The sequence below is a fragment of the Eubalaena glacialis genome, chromosome 18, assembly GCF_028564815.1.
Source record: "Eubalaena glacialis isolate mEubGla1 chromosome 18, mEubGla1.1.hap2.+ XY, whole genome shotgun sequence".
NCBI classification, from domain to species: Eukaryota; Metazoa; Chordata; class Mammalia; order Artiodactyla; family Balaenidae; genus Eubalaena; species Eubalaena glacialis.
The window spans coordinates 29,226,321-29,244,942 of NC_083733.1; the positions used below are offsets into that span (position 1 = coordinate 29,226,321).

Genomic DNA, 18,622 nt, shown 5'->3' on the forward strand with positions numbered 1-18,622 from the left:
AAAAATAAACCAAGCAAACAAAAACATGTCTTTAACTAGGTTAAGAAGAAGTCAGAGGATTGATTGAGGTAGCTGGAAAGCCAGAGGTATGTGTGGCCGCAGGCACAGCTAGACCCAGGTGTTTTGACATGTTATGGGGACCCGGCGTGCCTCCCTCTCTCAGCTCTGCTTTCCTCAGTGATGGCTCCACATTCAGGTGGGCCCTTCCTTTGAGGGTCTCTCTCTCCTAATAGTTTATACAGGTGTCCTGGAGCTGGTAGGGTTAGTCTCATCCGACAAATTTGGATTCTTTGTCCACCCCAAACTGTTCACTAAGGCCAGCGGGATGGACTGGCCAGGGCCAGACCCTGTGTCCACGCTGGAACTATGGGACGGAGGAAGTCCCACCCAAACTGCTCAGACTGAGTCGGGGAAAAGAGTGCTTTCCTTCAGGCGAGCAGAGGTTCTGGTGCCCCAAAAGGAGGGAGTGGAAGCCACATAGGTGGAGGGGGCAGCCATCCAGCAGAAAAGGATGGAGCAGATCAGAGGGGACGGGCCCTTCACTGCCACCTCGAAGCTGGTCACTGCCCCAGCATCCTCCACTGAGTAACACTGCACAGGTCAGACCTAGTGGCTCTGCCTCTGTACATGCGTCTGCTTTGTCACACCTCATGCTGCTGGGACAGCTGGGCATGCTCTGACTAGCAAGAGTTGGCAGCGCCATGGGGGCTGTAGCAGAGGGAAAGGTGCTGGAAAATGCCTCCCCCCACCCCGCCACTGGCCCAGGAGGGGACCTGGACAGGAAGGTCAGGCCCAGTGTGAGCCCCATCCCCCCGGGCCCCAAAGGCAGGAAGACAAAGGGACAAGGCCCCCCTCTGGCTCTATTAATTGCTTGTTAAGCTTGACCCCCACAAGGCTGGCCCAGCCAGACAGCTGCCACTGTCCTCCAGGGTGCATTGGCAAGGCCCTTCCCTCCTGCCACGCCTGACCCTTCCTACCTTCCTCCTTACCCATCTCCCCTACCTTTGCTCAGGGGGCTGGGCTGGACACCATTGTCTGAGATGCAAGTCCAGGGCTGTTGGCTGGAGCACAGTAGAGGTTAACCTAGGGTCCAGGCTCTCCCACTTACTAGCTGTGTGACCTTGAGCAAGTTACCTCACCTCTGAGCCTCAGTCTCCCCATCTGTTAAACAGGATGGCTACCGGGCAGAGCTGCTGTCATGGTTGAACAAGACACAGTGTTGTTGAAATGGACAAGATGAGAGGAGTTGGGAGATAGAGAGGGTGGAGTGAGAAATCGAGGCCGTGCCTGACAGTAAAATGCCATTTGTCTCACAAATGCTGCTGAGCACCAACAACTATGTACAGAGCGTTGTGAGACGGGGGTGCCGTGAAAAGCCAGGAGATTATCCCTGCCCTGCGGAACAGGCACATACAACGCCAGCTGTGACGTGGAGTGGTTGGTGCACCGTGGGGCAGACTCTGCCTGGGGCGTGGAGGAGGGCTTCCCTGAGGCAGTGACACCTGAGATGGGGAAGAGCCGGGGGAAGGATGCTCTGGATGGGTGGAGCACCCTGAGGTGAGGTGACCCTGGCTACCTGGGGAACAGAAGGAAAGGCTGTGTGCTTAGAGACCCAGGAAGGGGGAAAGGTGGGAGGAGGTTAGGACCGAGAGGTAGGCAGGGGCTTTGGAGGCCAAAGTAAGGAGTTTGGAACTTAGGCATAATGGGAAACTATTGAAAGAGTTTAAACAGGGAGAGTTATTGTATCCATTAGGATTAGGTTTGACTGTGAATATCTGAGACCTAGAAAATAGTGATTTAAATGAGGTAGAAGTTTAATTTCAATGTAAAAAAAAAAAAGTCAAGGACCTGACTGTTTTTAGATCACCCATCCACTATCCCTAGGGTGTAGACCTTGTCTTCATGATCCAAGTTGGCTGCTAGAGTTCCAGCCATCACAGGCTTCAGGAAGGAGGAAGTGAGAGAAAAAGGGTGCATCTTCCCTTTACAAAGACTTCTCCAAAGACCTCACTACACTTTGGCTTACCTCTCCATGGGTAGAACGGGTCACATAGTCACATCTTTGCCACAAGCAAAATAAGGAAATGTAGTCTTTAAGTCGGATATCAGTGTGCCCAGTTAAAAAATTGTGGGTTCTTTCTCTGCGGTCTCCTGCTGGCTGTTGTGTGGCAGACAGACTGAAGAGAAGCAAGAGGGAGGCAAGGAACCCTTGGGAGGGCGCTAGGGGCAGCCGGGGAAAGACGGTGGTGGCCAGACTCAGGGCTGTGCAGGAGGAGATGGGGAGAAGTGGACATTGGGAGGGAGGTGGTAAAATCAAGGATGACTCCTAGTCTTTGAGCAGTTGGGCCGATGGTTGTGGCATGCACTGAGCTGGGGAAGACGGGAGGGAAACAGAAGGGCAGACAGAGAGGTGTCGCCAGCACAGGACCTTGCCCCACCCCCACCTCCGCCACACCTCGGTGATGAGATGGAGCTGGGAGGACAGCGCCAGGCCAGCCTTCCCCAAACCATGCACTGCATCCCACTGGAGTGGGATTCCCAAAATTCCAGACCACACACAGAGGAGTACGAAGTGGCTTTGTGGAGGCCCGTGGTTTCTAAACCACACCCTTGAGTGGCCTGGCTGAGGCATAGTGTGGCTCTAGGTGGGAGGGTGTCTGTCCCCCAGCAGGAAGTCTTGCCCTACCCACCCCTCAGGTCCCGACTGCCTTCTCACAGATCAGGCAGGAACCTTGAAGGAGGGGTCCAAAGGAGGAAGTCTGGGAAACTGGCCAGGTTTATCACAGTCACCCCACAGGTGGGAAAGCAGGCTGAGATTTCCCGAGGTCACGCAGGCACACAGGAGCAGCATCAGCACATAGGCCCTGACTCACAGGCCTGTTTTTAGCCCCAGGTGGAGGCACCAACTGTGCTCACCCACTCCTGCATCCCTGAGTCACCGCCTGCCTAAGGCATCCAACGCCTGGGTCCCAGGGCCAGCTTTGCAGGTGGCTGCCCCCAGGGGAGGCTCCGGTGCTGAAGAAACTCATCTCCTAGTTGGACGGGGACCCACGCTCTCCTGGTGGGCAGCCCTCCCTGTCAGCTGGGGGTGACTCTGGGAATCCGAGGGCTGAGGTCTTTGGGACACTGTCCCTAGGGAGCTAGATCCGGGCCAGCATCATGGGCATGGCCTGCTGGCGTCCAGGCCAGTTGTGGCTTCCTTCCCAGGGCAAGCAGGCAGAAGGGGACAGAGTGCCAGCATTTTTCCATTGACCTTCTGCAGTAGACAGGCTCTGAGACATAAGTAGCTACTTAGCTGGACAGCTTGATTCCGGAAGTCTCCACAGAAGGCTTTGGCCCCACGTACCTTGGTGCAGAATGTTTTGTTGGCTACAAGTCTTCCAGGCGTTGACCTTGTCTCCTTCGTGTCTCCCACCGCGAAGGACACCTGCAGGTTTCCAGCACCTCCACTCGCTTCCTGAGCCGCGTGCCGCAGGCTGGGGAGCCTGGGTCTCTGGCTCACTTGGAGGGCGGCAGGGTTGAAAGGGCTCGAGAGTGGAGCAACCGTCAAGTAATGATTACCGTGCCCTTGAGTAAAGGACCCTCTGTCGCTTCCCCTCTCCCTGACCAGGCCTAGGGCTGAGCCCTTGTCCCGGTGCCCTGGCAGGTGCCCGGCCGGGGCTTCTGTCCCCACCGAGGCCTCAAAGCCGCCGTCCATGTCTCCTCACAGGCCGATGCCAAGATGGTGTGTGACGTGGTGAGTCGAATGGAAGACACGGAGCCCTTCTCTCCAGAGCTGCTCTCCGCCATGATGCGACTCTGGGGCGACTCAGGGATCCAGGAGTGCTTCAACAGGTCCCGCGAGTATCAGCTCAACGACTCCGCCAAATAGTGAGTGTCCCAGGCAGGCGGGAGGCCGAGAGCGGGGCAGCAGTGCGGGCGTGGAAGGGGCTGGGGCCGGTGGGGCCAGGAGGCGTCCTTGCTGAGGTGGGAACCGCTGTGAGGTGTTCTGCCTCGGGTGTCAGGAAGGAAGGAGAAGGGGCTTCTCCTCCTGCCCCCGGGATGAGAAGGAGGCCAGGGAGGTGGGGGGCACAAGCCGACAACAGGGCTCCCAGAGGCCCGGGGGCCGTTGCCTGCTTGCTCTGGAGGGGGCCTGGCCCTCCAGAAGGAAGATTGTCAGTGTAGCAGCGTTTGTGCCCCCTGGAGAACCCTTGACCCCATAAGTACAAATCAAGGGCGACATAGACAGAAGATAACTTACATGGTGCCCTTTTGTCTTCTTTTTGAGAAAATAATACCCTTTCCATTCCTCTATCTTTAAAATTAAAAATAAGGAATATATAACCCATCAGCTAAGTAAAATAAATAATCAAACATACACTTTAATACTGTGCTATAACTAATAAGGGGAAGAAAAGGACAGGGGACAGAGAGGGGCCCAGTGGGGCAGGCGAGGAGAGGGGGTGAAGCAGCTGAAAGCCAGAGAGGGCTGGAGGGGTAGGAGAGGGGAAGGCAGAGGGAGTGACAGGGGATCACAGGACTGCCCGCTGCAGCCTTGTCACTCCAGGCGTCTGGAAGTTTACATGCCCTTGGCCCCTAGATCGGGGGCTCCAGGCCTCTGGGAATGGTCTGTGGTGGTCGGGGACACGCCTTCTGTTTTGAAGACATTGGGATTGCACTCCAGCTTCCAGGAAACGCACCCGCTTTTAGTCTCGTGTCCAGGTTTTCAGTGGGAGCCTCTGGGCTTAAACCCCACTATCTTAGGACACGTGTGCTCCGACACTGATCTGCTCAGCTTCCTCACCAGCACTTCTCATCTGGGGCCACTTTGCCCCCAGGAGACACTGGCAATGTTTGGAGGCATTTTCGATGGTCCTGACTAGGGTGGTGCTACAGACGTCTAGTGGGGTAGAGGCCAGGGATGCTGCTGACTTCCTACAGACACATTGTACAGTCCTCCATAGCAAAGAATTACCTGACCCAAAATGTCAGTATTGCCAAGATGAAGAAACGCTGGTCTCCACGGTGCTGATGTAGCGGAGGCTAACACCAAGAAAACAGCGCTCACTAATGGATGCTGGGACATTGCCATGGGCTGTGACGACAGCTAACAAACCAGGGACTTGTCTTTTCCCATCTGTGCACACCTAGATTGTCCACGGGGCAGGTGCCTGGGTCCCGTGAGTCCCAGGTGGTAGCGACCCAGGCCCCAGCCACTGATGAGCCCCCAGGACACCTTGGTGGGCCAGGGGTGCGAGCCCAAAGGTTCAAGTCCACACCTCTCTCTGTACACTCAAGTCACAAACCTCAACCCAGGTCTCCCCCTCAACGCACAGCCATTCAGGCCTGGAGAGAGTACCCCCCTTCCTCTCCCCCTCCCTGCCCACTGCTCGGCCCAAGTCCAGGCCCTTCCCATCCCCCCACCACCCTCAGGGGCTCCTCAGGGCATCAAATCGTGACCCCCCACTTAAATTGTTACCACTTAACTAATTATAATATGAGCCCATGGGAAAAAAATTTTTAAACAATACAGAAAGGTATAAAATTGATAGTGAATCCTCCTCCCAGACCTGTTCCCCTCCCACTGTTAACTATCTCCATTTACTTGTCCCAGTGATGTCCAGAAAAACCTGACCCTCCAACTATAAATAGTATTTAATGACCTCCAGCTGTGAAAGCTGAGGGAGTCAGACCTTCCTTCCTTCCTTTGCTCTTCCCCACTTCCACCACCAGTTTTTTGCTAGTTTTACAGGATTATTTTTAGTTCTTCTGGTGGTTACCTTGATAACTTGAAATGAACGACTTGAGTCAGTACTTGTCAACCCCCCCCCAGCTGAGCTGAGGAGACCCACCCTCCTCTCTCTGTCATCTCTGGGACGGGGCTCCGAGGAGGGCAAGGGCGGGACCCACAGGCAGTCAGGTTCAGAAGGACCTTAAACACTTTCTGGTCCAGGGTTGCTTTGCTGTTGTAGTTTCAGCTGCTAAATCTCATCTTCTGACAAGAGCTGAGGCCCGAAATGTGAAACAGTTCAACGTAGATTTGTTGTGACAGAAAGGAGAGGCCTAATAGGGCTGTCGCCTGGCACAGCTCCGGGGGGCACCACTCACATCCTAGACTGTGTGAGTGTCTCTCCAAGGCCCAGAGCCTCAGTCACCACATGTCCCCTTCCAGCCCTGGGGAGCTGGCCCGTCCTCTCATGTTACCGGTGAGGCTCCAGGGCTCTCGGGGAGACAGGGCACCCAGGTCTCTTTGTGTCATGCGCCGGGGGCGGGTGAACACGGCTGGCCCTCCCCTTTCCCTTCTGAATGATGGCTCTGAGACAGGTCCTGGAAACCCAGAAACCTGAGCACATCCCAGCAGGGGCTGTAAAAGGTAGTTCTGTGGTTTGGTAGGATTATTTTTTCCCAGACCGAGGTCCCCACTAAAGGTCAGCGCTGGCTGGCAAAGCGTTCTCTCCTTCCCTCCTCTCGGGTCTCCCTGCCCCCCCTCCCCATCTGCTCTCCTTAAGCCGCAGAGCCATTATTCCAACGCTCTTCTGGTCAGAGCCTTCCAGAGTGAAATTCCAAGTCCTTACAGTGACCTCAGGGGCCTACGTGCTGTGTCCCCCTCACCTCCGTCACCCCCTCCAGTCTCACTGCTACCTGCTCCGTGTTCAGCCTGTCCCGTGTTCAGCCTCCCCACCACCTCCCATCCAGCGCCTGCAGCCTGGGCTCCTCCTCCACTGAGGGCGTGGCCTCTGTGCCCCCTGGTCCTGCTGCTGGGGCATGAGAGGCTCATCCCCTCACCTCCTCAGTCTCCACTCGAATGTCATCCTGCTCGACAAGCCTTCCCCAGCCACCTGATATCAAATAGCTGCCCCCAGCCAGCCTCCCCACTTACTGATAGCCTGATTCTTTCCTCCTGACACTTATCACCTCCTGACATGTTGTACAGCTTACTCATCTGTTATTTACCTCATACACAGACACACACACACAAAGAGGAACACAGGCTCCGGGGAGGTGGGGCCTATGCCCCCCCAGCACCCAGGACAGTCGGCAGACAGTACACAGAGCAGGTGCACCGTCCCCTGTGCTCACCCTCCCCCCCCCATGGCCACCTCCCTGCGTGAGGCTCAGCCAGCACCGAGAGACAGAGGGCCAGGTTGTCTGTCTAAAGGAGGGTTCCCCAGCTGGGATGGAGGCCAAGACCAGAGGCTCCCAGCCCTGGTCTCCAGCTGGAGACAACAGGAGGAGGCTCGATTTGAAACCAACACAGCTTCTAAGCAGAGGCAGTGGGAGCTTGGGGAGGGGCATGCACAGAGGGTTTGGGAGGATTGGGAAGGGCTGGGAGGGGCCCTCCAGGCTGAGGTCAGAGACTGCCCAGATGCCCACGGGCCTGGAGAGGAGGCTGCAGCAGCCAGAGCTTTCAGGTCTGCTCTGCTGCCTCAGCCTCTCTCCTTCCACAGGGGAGAGGAGGCCTGGAGGCCAGTTTAAGAGCACGGGCTTTGGAGTCAGGCAGACCCGGGCTCGAGTTCCAGCAGTGTCCTCTTTCTAAGAGTGTGGCTCCAGGCTTGCCTTCCCTGAGCCTGGGAACACACCGTCGGCTTTATTTCCTTAGGGAGAATTCTCACAAGGATTTGAGGCAGCCTGGGTTATTGGTTTACCAAGGGACACCCTCCTTGGTGAAGGCATCTACCCTTCCCAACCCTGTGGACGTCCACAAGTTGGGGAGCCAGTCCCCCAGCGGGTCCCAGGGCAGGTGCCGATAAAGCACAGCCCCTCCACGCGCAGCCTGAGACCCCACGTCATGCCATGACTCAGGCCCTCAGGGCTGCTTCCCATGGGCTGTGTGTGGGGCTCTCCCCGCACAGGGATGGGTAGCCCGGCTGGCTCTGTGGGTCATTGAATCTTCCTGCCAGCCTGACCGAGCTCCCTCCTTCCTGGTTTCCTGGATCCCAAGCTGGCTTAGGGTTCAAACCTAACCCATACCGACCCCTAAAGCCCTTCCCAGTGCATGGCCTGGGCGGGCGAAGTGCAGAGGCCTGGTCTGTCTACAGAGCAAGTGGTGGTGTGGGAGGGGCTCTGAGGCCAAAGACCTGGATCCCAGCAAGGCCCCGCCCCTGCCTGGCTGTGTGACCTCTGAGCCTCCCTTCCAGGAGCACCATATGGGGCGATGCGATGGCCCCCTTGATAAACCCTAAGGAGCATGGAAGAGGCAGGCGGAGGTTCCAGGGGCCTCTGGGAAGCCCCATAGGGAACTGTTAAGAGGTGGAATCCCAATCCCTGGCTCACAGCTGGGCAAGGCACTCACCTTCATTAGAAAACATAAGTTTTCTAATCCATGAAATAGTACATTTAACTCAGGAAATTAAGGATGAAACATGATGATGCATATAAAGACTAGAACCTAACTGTTGCCCATTATTATTTTAAGATGAAGAAACGACAAACACTATTATAAACATGTTAGTCTCATTTAAAGATTCAGCCTTGTCAGTGTGCCTGGAACCGTGCGCGTAGCCCTCGGTCTGAGCCAGAGGCTCTGAGCGCATGCGGCCGGGACGTGAGCTTCTCTTCCTCAGCTGCTTCCCCACACCTGGCCCTGGACGGGGTGGTGCCATCATTCCACAGGTCAGGACTGGCTCTCGGGGAAGGCGGTGCCCAGCACCTGGTCTATGGTCCCCTGTGTGTTGCCATCCCCAGCTACCTGGACAGCCTGGATCGGATCGGGGCTGCCGACTACCAGCCCACCGAGCAGGACATCCTCCGAACCAGGGTCAAAACCACTGGCATCGTAGAAACCCACTTCACATTCAAGAACCTCCACTTCAGGTGAGGCCCAGGGAGGCTCCCGAGCCCTGGCGAGGGTGCCAAGAGATGGGCAAAGCCTGCCTCAGGGAGCGTTCAAGTTGGGACAGGCAGTTAGATAGGAGAAGGGGCCTGTGTGTGTGCCTCTCTTACACCAAGTTCAGGGGCTGGGGTGAGCGGGGAGGCTTCCTGGAAGAGGGGTCCTGGAGTGGGGCTCTGAGGAACAGGGAAGATTTAAGCGGACAAAGGAGGGGAGTCCTGTCCTTGGGTGATTTCTGAGGAGGAGGAGGAGGAGGGGGGATCACCTAGGTGGCCCCTTGGAGGCCACCTTGTGAGAGGGGTGGGGAGTAAGGTGGGTGAACCCAAGCGACATGTGTGCAACCCCAGGACCCATGTCATCTCAGAGCTGGAGAGGGTTTGGAGATCAGCTGACCCACTCTCTCCGGGTACACTTGGGGAAACCGAGGCCTGGGAGGAGTAAGGCTGTCCCCCAAGCACAGAACACAGCTCAAGTCCAGGGGCCTGAGCGCCTCAGAACAGGCCCTGCTGGAGGTTTGTGGCGCCACCTGGGGCAGCCTCCATGCACTGAGGCCTGGGAGCCGCTGTCCTGCCCCTACCTGCCTCCCATGTGTGGTTTCCAGGTGTCAGGTGGAACAGGAGGAGTGGCCTGTGTAAGGCTGCTTCTTGGCCCCCTGCCCGCCCTGGGAGGGCTGGACTCCAGGACCCCTGGCCAGCCCACGGCCCAGCCCCTGCCCACTCCCACTGAGACAGAGGGCGCTGAAGTTCTGTCTCTATCTCCGCAGGGCCGCACGAGCCTCACTGGGCACACGGGCCTCTAGGCCTCCCCTGAACCTGGGGAGCGTAGTGATGGCCACTGAGGCCCCACAAGGTGCCTCTTGCCCCCTACTCTCTCCAGTCTCTCCCGCCTCAGCCCTCGGGGGCAGAGGGTGCGGGGCTGGGCTCGGGGCTGCCCGGCCTGCAGAGTCAGAGCATAAGCGCTGTGGAGGGGCCGCAGAGACCATCAGCCTATGCCCAGCATTTCAGATGGGGAAGCAGGATCCAAGGGAGGCGGTGATGGGACGAGTACAAGGCCTGTTTCCTTGTTCCAGGCCCACTCTGGGCTCTGCCTGCGGTTACTCTCCTCTGTCGGGAGGTCAGGGCCCAGCCCACCCCGGCAGCTGTGTGCCAGCAGATCTCCCGGGCCTAGGAGGCAGTGGACCTTCATTCAGGGCGTTAGGTGTGAGGTTGACCTCTTCCTTCCAGGAACCAAGCCGCACCTGCCACAGTCTCCCCCCACGGCCCTCCTGCCCCCTGGGGGATGGTGTCTGAGAGGGAGGGGAGGCACAGAGCAGAGGCTTTGTCTGCAGACAGACAGACCTGGGTCCCACCCCATCTCTACCACACCAACTCCTGCCGGGACCCTGGGCACTTAATCCCTTGGGGCCTCACTGTCCCTCCACGTAGCAGGTGACGGTCCCTGCCCGCCTCCCTCCCTCCTGGGCTGCTCTGGAGTTTTCACAGCCCACAGACGTGAACAGACACGCTCAGAAAGCCAGGGACAGGATGTGCGTGTTACCCTGAGAGGAGGACCTCGCAGAGGCGTTAGTAAAAGTCCTGAGATGCAAGGGCAGGTCTTCGAGTCTCGGTGTGGGAGCACAGCCCAGTCGTGGGGCAGAAGCAGTGATAGCCACCCTGCCCCGGGGACGCGGCGGTCGGCCCTCAGCGCCCGGAGCGAGGCTCCTTGGGAGGCTCGTTGCGGGTACAGCCCCCTCCCCGACGCCGCCTGCTTGACCAGCGTCCGCACACCGGCCGGGGCCCCACCGCCCACCACGTGCAGCTTCCCTGTCTCCCCTGCAGGCTGTTCGACGTCGGGGGCCAACGATCTGAACGCAAGAAGTGGATTCACTGCTTCGAGGACGTCACGGCCATCATCTTCTGCGTCGCACTTAGCGGCTATGACCAGGTGCTCCACGAAGACGAGACCACGGTGAGTGGCCCTGGGCCGCCTGGCCTCAGTGGCCCAAGGCGGCTCTCGGGTGGGGCTGGCTGCGGTGGCCGGGGATTCCATTGTTGGCCAGGCCGCGCCCGGGCTCTCTCTTCTGACTTCGTTGCCGGGCAGACGCCTCGTGATGCCGATGCAGCAAAGGCAGCCATAGGCCACCCTGCTCAGAGGCTGCATGCAGACTGGTGATAAACGTCTCTGCAGACTCTGGGTCTCGGGCAGTACGTGCCTCTTTAATAAATTCAGCAGAGTCACAGAGGCCGTCAGGCCAGAACCAAATTAAGCAAATCCTAAACAAGATCAGGGTGCAGTCGAGCAAGAATGTACGTAAGACAGAAATAGCGGTTCTTAGCCCTCACAGCCCTCCCTGAGCAGTGGACGGGGCTGGCAGCCGGAAGGGCAACGGGACATGGCATGTGGGCGAGTGACAGCGAGGGCGCGGGCCCCTCCCCTGGAGGATGCCAGCCCAGGTTCCCACCTCCCGTCAATGCGTCTTCAGTCTGGGGCCTCAGAGAACTGCCAGGCTGGCTTCAGAGGGGGGCCCTCACCTGGAGAGGGCGCGGCCTTTCTCTGGGCCTGGGCTGGGCCTGGGCCTGGTTTGCTGCTGAATTCAGGCAGCACCCTCTCTGCCTCGGTTACTGTCTGCTGTCAAAGGGGTGTAACCATAGTACCTGCCTAGTGGGGCCTGGGCAATGGAGTGAGAATCCGCGAGAAGTACTTGGAACCGTTTCTGGCACAGCTGCGCCGAGCTGGTGGTTGTATTGTCACCGGGGATTGTGCTGAGCTGGGGGCCCACTGAGCTGCCCGTGGAGAGGTGGGCCTGCTGCAGAGCCTGCAGGGAAAGCCGAGCACTGGCCTGGCGCACCACGGGTTCTCCGGAGACAAACACCTGCCGCGGTAGGGCTCCTGGGCTGTGGGGTCACACCTTTGGCGATCATTAGCTCCTGCTGTGTGAAGCAGGCACAGAGCCCTGGCACTGAGGGTTTGGGGCTAGGCTCGTCACGGTGGGCCTTGAGCAAGGCCTGTCTTCTCTCTGGGCCTGTCTCCTCGTCAGTCCTGCCTGCTGGTCCCTCGGGACTGCTGCGAACATCTGCTGAGCTTTGGGGTGCAGTGCTGTGGGGAGGAGGAGCCGCCGTCCTGCGGGACTTATGCAGCGATGAGGCTGTGGGAAGATTGGGGCCAGGGCCGCTGGCCAGGTGGATGATCCGGACTCGCGCCACGTGCTGGCTTGTCCCCCTTGCCCTTTCTCCTTCAGTCCCAGGTACACTCCTGAGTTAGGCATCAGCAAAGCCCCCCAAGCCCTGCCTTGTTCCAGGGCGAGTCTCTGGGGCCCCAGCTGTGCAGCTCTTTCTGGTAACGCCGTAATCATTCTCAGTGGCCTCAGCTGGCTGTGGCGTCTAAGATCACCAGACCTGGACCCACTGACCACCCCAAAGCCCCAAAGGTTGGCTCCTGCTGCCCCCACAAGGCACCCGCATGCAGGGACTGCCCCGGCACATCTCTCACTGGTCCGTTGTTGACTGTCCTTTTGGACCCACTGTTCACGGTCCACTTGGCCACTCACGTGGTCTGAGATCCAGGTGGCTCATCTTTTCTTCCTGCAGCGCCTGGGAGTGGGAAGCAGGGCTGGTGCAGTGAGCAAAAAGCTGATCCTGCCGTGGGTTTCAAAGAAACTGAAGCACTGGGGTGTCGAGGGCCCCAGGCCTCTCCCCGGGGACCCGCTCAGCTCCATCCCAAGTCCCAGGCCCATCATCCCTGGGCAGGGGCTCGCACTCACCTCTGGAGCACAAGGCAGAGCAGAGGGACGTCTGGGCGGGTCTGACAGCCACGGGGTCCCAAGCTCCATGGCCCTCGGGTCTCCACTAAACACGGACAGGTGCCAAGCCTCATGCTCGGATGGCCTCTCTGGTCTGCTCGCCCAGGCAGCCCTCGCTCCGGAGCAGGGCCCGTCCTGGGGCACCTTCCTTCTCGCCTTCCTGCCTTTACTGTCTCTCTCCCATCTCCCTCCTTGTCCCCCATTTCCCCGCCCTTCTTCACAAGGGCTGGAGCAGAGGACCTTGGGGAAGCAACAGCACGTGGGGCCACAGCCAGGAGCAGGCTCTTCCTGGGGCTCCGTCCACCCAGGAAAGAGCAGCAGCCCCTCCAGGGCACGGGAGTCGGCTTTACCACTTAACAAGAGCCCACAAATGCGGCTCATTGCCACGATGACAGCAAGAACAGCGCCGTAGAGCTGAGCAAAACGCCTGTGTGTCCAGGGCCAGGCGGCAGCGTTGGGCAGCTGGGGGTCCGGGCGGATGTGGCCCGGGGTCTGGCCCCGCCCCCTGCCGCTGGTGAGCATGGCAGCCGCTCCGCCTGCTCCTCTGTGAAATGAAGCCCGTGGCAGAGCAGCCTCTGGGCGGCTGTGAGGACCAGCAGGCTCGGAGCTGCCAGAGTGCCTGCCCTCAGCACTCTCCGCTCAGCAGACGGCAGCTGTGGGATGGCTCTGTCCAGGCACGCGGCTCAAGGACAAGCTATGGGACGAGGACACCCTGCCCCCGCGAGGCAAGAGCTCCACCCTGCTGACCAGTCCTTGGTCCTCCACCTTCCTCTCCGGTCGGCCCTGCCCCTCCCTCCCAAGCCTGGGGCGAAAATTGAGGCTGCCTGAGAGAAAGGTGTCTGGAGGCTCCTGGAGCTCAGCCAGGACCCCTGGGGCTAGTGGCTGCCCGCCCACCGGCCGGCCACCCTGCCCGCTGCGGCCTGGACCCCAGCGGCCCCGGGCCTCACCTGCCACAACTTCTCAGCGCCGGTGCCGTCACCGTCACCTGCAGGGCCTTAACTTGCCAAACCAAGGCCAAAACCATGAGCAGATTCTGAGAGACCCTCCAAGTCGGGCAGGTATGAAGCACCTCCTTCCAGTTGATACCATCAGCTAAGAGTTGAAAGCAGCAGGTTCCCAGGGCACCGCCGGGTGACTTTGCTGTGAAGCCTGCCCCCCACTCCCGCGTTCCACACTCCTCACCAGCCACTCGGCTTAGGCTGGTCCTCCCCACCCTCGCCTTCCATCTTCAGCCACGCAGTCCACAGCCCCAGGGTGGCCGTGGCCTCCGGAGCCTGCACGGGGGCCTCCGAGGGACCAGCTTTGACTTCCTGGCCCGAGACCGGTTGAACCAATTTTGTTTTTTGCTTTTTTTTTTCTCTTTCTTTCTCTCATGTTTTCTGCTGGGTTTTTATCTTCCTTTCTGTTTTCATCTGTTTTGCTGGCTTTCATCTTGGGGTTCTTCTGGCCCCTCTGCCGGGAAACCAGCCTCGATAAGCAGCTCACCCAGAGCCGCCCCACGGCCCAGCCAACCCACCCAGCCTCCAACCACACCAAGGCCACAGCAAGATCACTCCCCCGACGCTGTCCCCCTGGTGTCTGCTTCCAACTCTGGATTAATTCGAGGATCTCTTGGTCCTCGGTTAATGTTTCCCAACTGAATGCGTGCACCCTCCCACCCCTGCTGGCGAAACCAAATGAGACCCCGGTAGAGAAATCTGCATGCCCGAGGTCCCGTGTGGACGTGTGGATGGTGGCGCGGCCCCTGCCCCCGCGTGCATGGTGCATGTCCTCTCCACGGGCTAGAGTCCCTCCGGTGACCTCGCTGCCCCGGCCCGGGTCAGCCCTCTTCAGTGGGCGGGCAGCGTTCCCCACCCTGTGCCCTGCTCCACCCCCCACCTGCGTGTGGAATGCAGCAGGGACCATATCCTTGTCCTGTGGATCCTCCTGTCTCCGTCCCTGGTGGTGCCTTCAGCCGTGTTGGTGGACCTTCCCTTCGCTTGTCCCGCTTTGTCACTGGCCGCGGTGGGTCAGGGCCCCGGGCACCGCCAGCCCTCACTTGCCTCTCCACTCTGTTGCAGAACCGCATGCACGAATCGCTGAAGCTCTTCGACAGCATCTGCAACAACAAGTGGTTCACGGACACGTCCATCATCCTGTTTCTTAACAAGAAGGACATATTCGAAGAGAAGATCAAGAAGTCCCCGCTAACCATCTGCTTTCCTGAGTACACAGGTAGAGACTGCCACTCCCCATGGGGACCGCAGGGGCCACGCAGCCGCTCGGGCCACACCAGCTCCTGAGAGAGCTCAGTCCCCCTTCACCATGCTCTGCGGACACACCAGATTCTGCCCTGGAGAATCCAACACAAAACCGAAGGCGGGTCCCCTCCCTTCCCCACAACGTGCTGTTGCGAGGGGGTGGGGCAACCAGCTGGGGCATCCTGGTCAGGGGAAGCAGGGCTGGAATCCCGGCTCTGCCACTTACGAGCTGTGTGATCTCAGCAACCTCTGGACCTCAGCTTGGCCATCTGTAAATAGAGCTTATCAGTAAAATGGCACTACCAAGATGATGATGGGGTTGAAGATTGGGGCTTCGAGTCAGACAGCCCAAGGTTCGTGCCCCCACTCTGCCACTCACAGCACGTTACATAACCTCTCAGAGCCTCCGTTTCCACGTCTGTGAGATGGGAACAATCACTGTGATTATCCACCCTCCCTCCCAGAGTTGCCAGAGGACAAAGTGAGCTAAGAAGCATGGAGGGCTTAGCATGGCAGGTGGTGCATAGTAAGTGCTCACTAAACATTTGCTATTGCTCTTATGACTGTGATTGTAAAAAGTATCGTGACAGCACCCCCATACGGGTAGTTATACGATTCAAATGGCCTATTGAACGTGAGAGAGCTTCACAAGCAGCAGAGACCAGGGCCTCCCTGCGGAGGGTGCTGAGGATGACGGAGGCCACCTCCGTTAATGTTGCCGTGGGTTTACCTGACTGTGGGTGGGTGGGCAGCCTGGCCAGGGCCCCCATGGAGCATCAGGGTGCCTGGAATAGCCCACGGGCTCACTGGCTCTTCAGGATGGCCAGGGCCTGGTCAGAGAGGCGAGTGGAAGCAAAAGCGGGCATCCCCAGCCTGACCAGCCCCCCGGCTGGAGAGCACAAGGGTAGACAGAGTCCCAACAAGGTGGGCCTGGTAGGTAAGCCTCCGGGCTGAACCCCAGTTCCCCGAGAGTGGACGTGGGGGCCATGGCTTGGAGCCAGACAAGCAGCACGGCTCACTCTGTCTCCCCTTCCTCGAGATCAGGCTGCCTAGCCCGTGGGTCAGGCCCCAGCAGCATGCAGCCAGAGGTGGGCCGGGCTCAGCACCCCTCACACCCGCCAGTCAGCCTCCTTTTAGCCGTATCTAAATTGGGGGTCTGTGGATCCCGCCCTAGGTGACCTGGGCTGTGGCCCATGGTGTAGCAGAAAGAAGCAAGGTGAGTCAGTCACCAAGGCCGTTTGGTGCTGACGAGGTCCCAGGGACCCTCTCCCTCACCTCCGGCCCAGATTTAGGTAGACCCTCAAGGCCAGGCCTGGTGGCCTGTGCCCATGTGCCGAGGGGCTGGGTCCGTCCCGCCCCTGCAGGCGTGCCACCCCTGGGCTTCCAGCCTGCACAGCAGCCACCCCAGTGCAGCGCTGTGGCTCTGAATTCCAGCCCCCCTCCCTCCCTCAGTGGGTTGTGACAGCCCTGCCTGGGCCTGGGCCGGGGTTCCTGGAGCCTGTGGAGGCTTCAGGGCAAAGCCAGGAGTCCTGTTCTGTTCCTCCCTAAACAGCAGCTGCTCTCCTGGAAACGCCTCTCCCTGGGCTCACCAGGGGCAGAGTGATATGGCAGCAAGGAAGGCAGCAAGGCAGCAAGCCAGACAGTTCTGAATCCCTGGAGGGTGAACATGAGAAGGAGGAAGGGGGAAGGAAGGAGGGTGGGGCGATGAGAGGAAGGAGGCCAAGGCAGCTCCCAGGTGCGGCACAGTTTCCACCCACCTTGCCCAGCAACAGCCAAGGGAGGTGGCGTCCCTGCCCACTCCGAGGAGTCACAGCCAGGAGAGGACAGCCTGCAGGGGCTGGCGCAGACTTCTGCACCTGCGTGAGGGCTGGTTCAGATTTCTTTGGGCAGGACCCACAGGAAGAGAGAATGTTTGCATCAGGAGCCCGTACATGCATCTATAAAAAGAAACAGGAGTTCCATGAAACAGTGTTCACCCTTAGCACAGGTGAGGCCCGGTGAGGTTTGCTCTCTCGTTTCCGTCATTGGTTTTAAACTGGATGTGGACCACGGACTTGGTTTCATGACCCACTGTTGATCGAGCTGAGCTGTCGTCAGCTTTCTCCGGCAGGGTTGTCACTGAGAGGCCCTCGGTGTCCGCTCCCCAGCCCGTGGCCTGACCGGCACCCAGGTGGGGGCCTCGCCTCACCAGCTCCCGACCTGGTCTCTCCCGCAGGCCCCAACACCTTCACGGAAGCCGTGGCTCATATCCAGGCGCAGTATGAGAGCAAGAACAAGTCGGCCCACAAGGAGATCTACACCCACATCACCTGTGCCACTGACACCAACAACATCCAGTTTGTCTTTGACGCCGTGACGGACGTCATCATCGCCAAAAACCTTCGGGGCTGTGGCCTCTACTGAGCCCTGGCCTTGCCACCCAGCTGCCCACCACCCTGCCCAGCCTGCCGCCCCACCCCTGCCCTGGAACCAGAGCTCCGCCACCTCCCGGACCGCTCCCTGCCCTGGACAAGGGAGCACCAGCAGCTGGCACTGAGCGGGGAAGAGGAGGCGCCCTCCACGGCCTCCCCCACCCCAGACACCAGAACACGTGGTAACGGGGCTGGCAGGGGCGCCGAGTGCCCACACCTGCCGAGACAGACGGCTCGCTGGCCTCCGCGCCATGGCTGGGTGTCTCCCCGGGGGAGAGGCGTGCGGGGGCCGAGCCGCCGTCCGGCCCAGAACGGGCGTGCTCTGCACGCGGTGGTTCACGCTCGAGGTCCCAGGGTCCCCTCCTGTCTTCTGAAGCTGTGCAGGTGGTGGGGTGGCGTGCTGGCCGGAGTGGGGGTAGTGGGAGCCGCTGCTCAGCTTTTCTTGGGGTCTCTCTGGTCGAGGGCAGCTCCGTCACCAAAGGCCAGGGTGGAACCAGGCCACCAATCGCGTGTGGGTCCGGGGGCTCAGGCCTCGGCAAGTGTCTCCCTCCTCCTCCCCCTGGACCTCAGCCCCGGACGCCAGTCCTTCCTTCTCTGGGCCTCCCTCCCTTCACACCTCTGGGGCTCCCCAGTGCTCTCCTGGGGAACCCCCACCCCGACTCCTCACAGGTCTGGAAATGCTTCTGGGACCGACTTCTTGCAAAGGCACGTGGTAGATGGTCGGCGGGGTTGAGTCCTGCGGTGCCTGGACGGAGGTGGGGGAGGGGAGGCTGGGGGAAGTGGCTCTTGCGTTGACTGGGATGGCGGCCTCCCACCCGGTCTTTGCAGGCCCCAGGGTGGCTTATCTACTTCTCCCATCACCCGGGGCTCGGGCGGCCGCTCTGGAGTGTGAGCAGACGTGCTTTTTCTTCCCAAATTCACGGCGAATCCAACGCAAACCAGCTGGGGCAGCAGGGGGCCTGGGGACTGGAGGTTCTGTAGTTGAGGAGGCCCAGGGGAGGTGTGGGCACGGCCCCTGTAGCCAGTGTCCCAGCTTCCTTCTGTCTTGGTGAAGAAATCGGAGAGTTTGTCCACAGCCCTTGGGGTCCCGCCAGCCCCCGGGGGCAGAGGAGGGCAGACGGACGGGCCCATCATACTGTGTGTGCTGTGAGGGGCTCAGACTGGCTCATACACACACATACCCCCAGCCCCCTCCCCGGACAGAGAGTCCCGAGACCCCTTGGAGGGGCTTTGCTGTAGAGATCCCTGAGGAGAAAAGGGTGGGGGGACTCCTCCTGGTGACCCAGGCCCTGGCTGACCTTGGACAACGAACACACCTCTTTCTCTCTCTCGTGGGCGCCTCCTGTTGGCGGATGCCACCAGCCAACACCCCAGGCAGACCCTG

General features: G+C 59.8%; 1 protein-coding gene across 3 annotated transcripts in view; it reads left to right on the top strand.

The window, feature by feature from the left end:
- The window catches only part of GNAO1 (G protein subunit alpha o1), a 168,395-nt gene that overhangs the window by 139,015 nt on the left and 10,758 nt on the right, over window positions 1–18,622 (top strand). For 2 of the 3 annotated variants that reach the window (XM_061174462.1, XM_061174463.1), the window contains exons 4-6: window positions 3,710–3,870; window positions 8,665–8,793; window positions 10,627–10,756. In XM_061174462.1, coding sequence (XP_061030445.1) covers window positions 3,710–3,870; window positions 8,665–8,793; window positions 10,627–10,756 — 420 coding nt within the window. Of the gene's footprint in view, window positions 1–3,709; window positions 3,871–8,664; window positions 8,794–10,626; window positions 10,757–14,647; window positions 14,802–17,042; window positions 17,788–18,622 lie in introns of those variants that run through there. The other variant, XM_061174461.1, reaches the window with a different exon arrangement.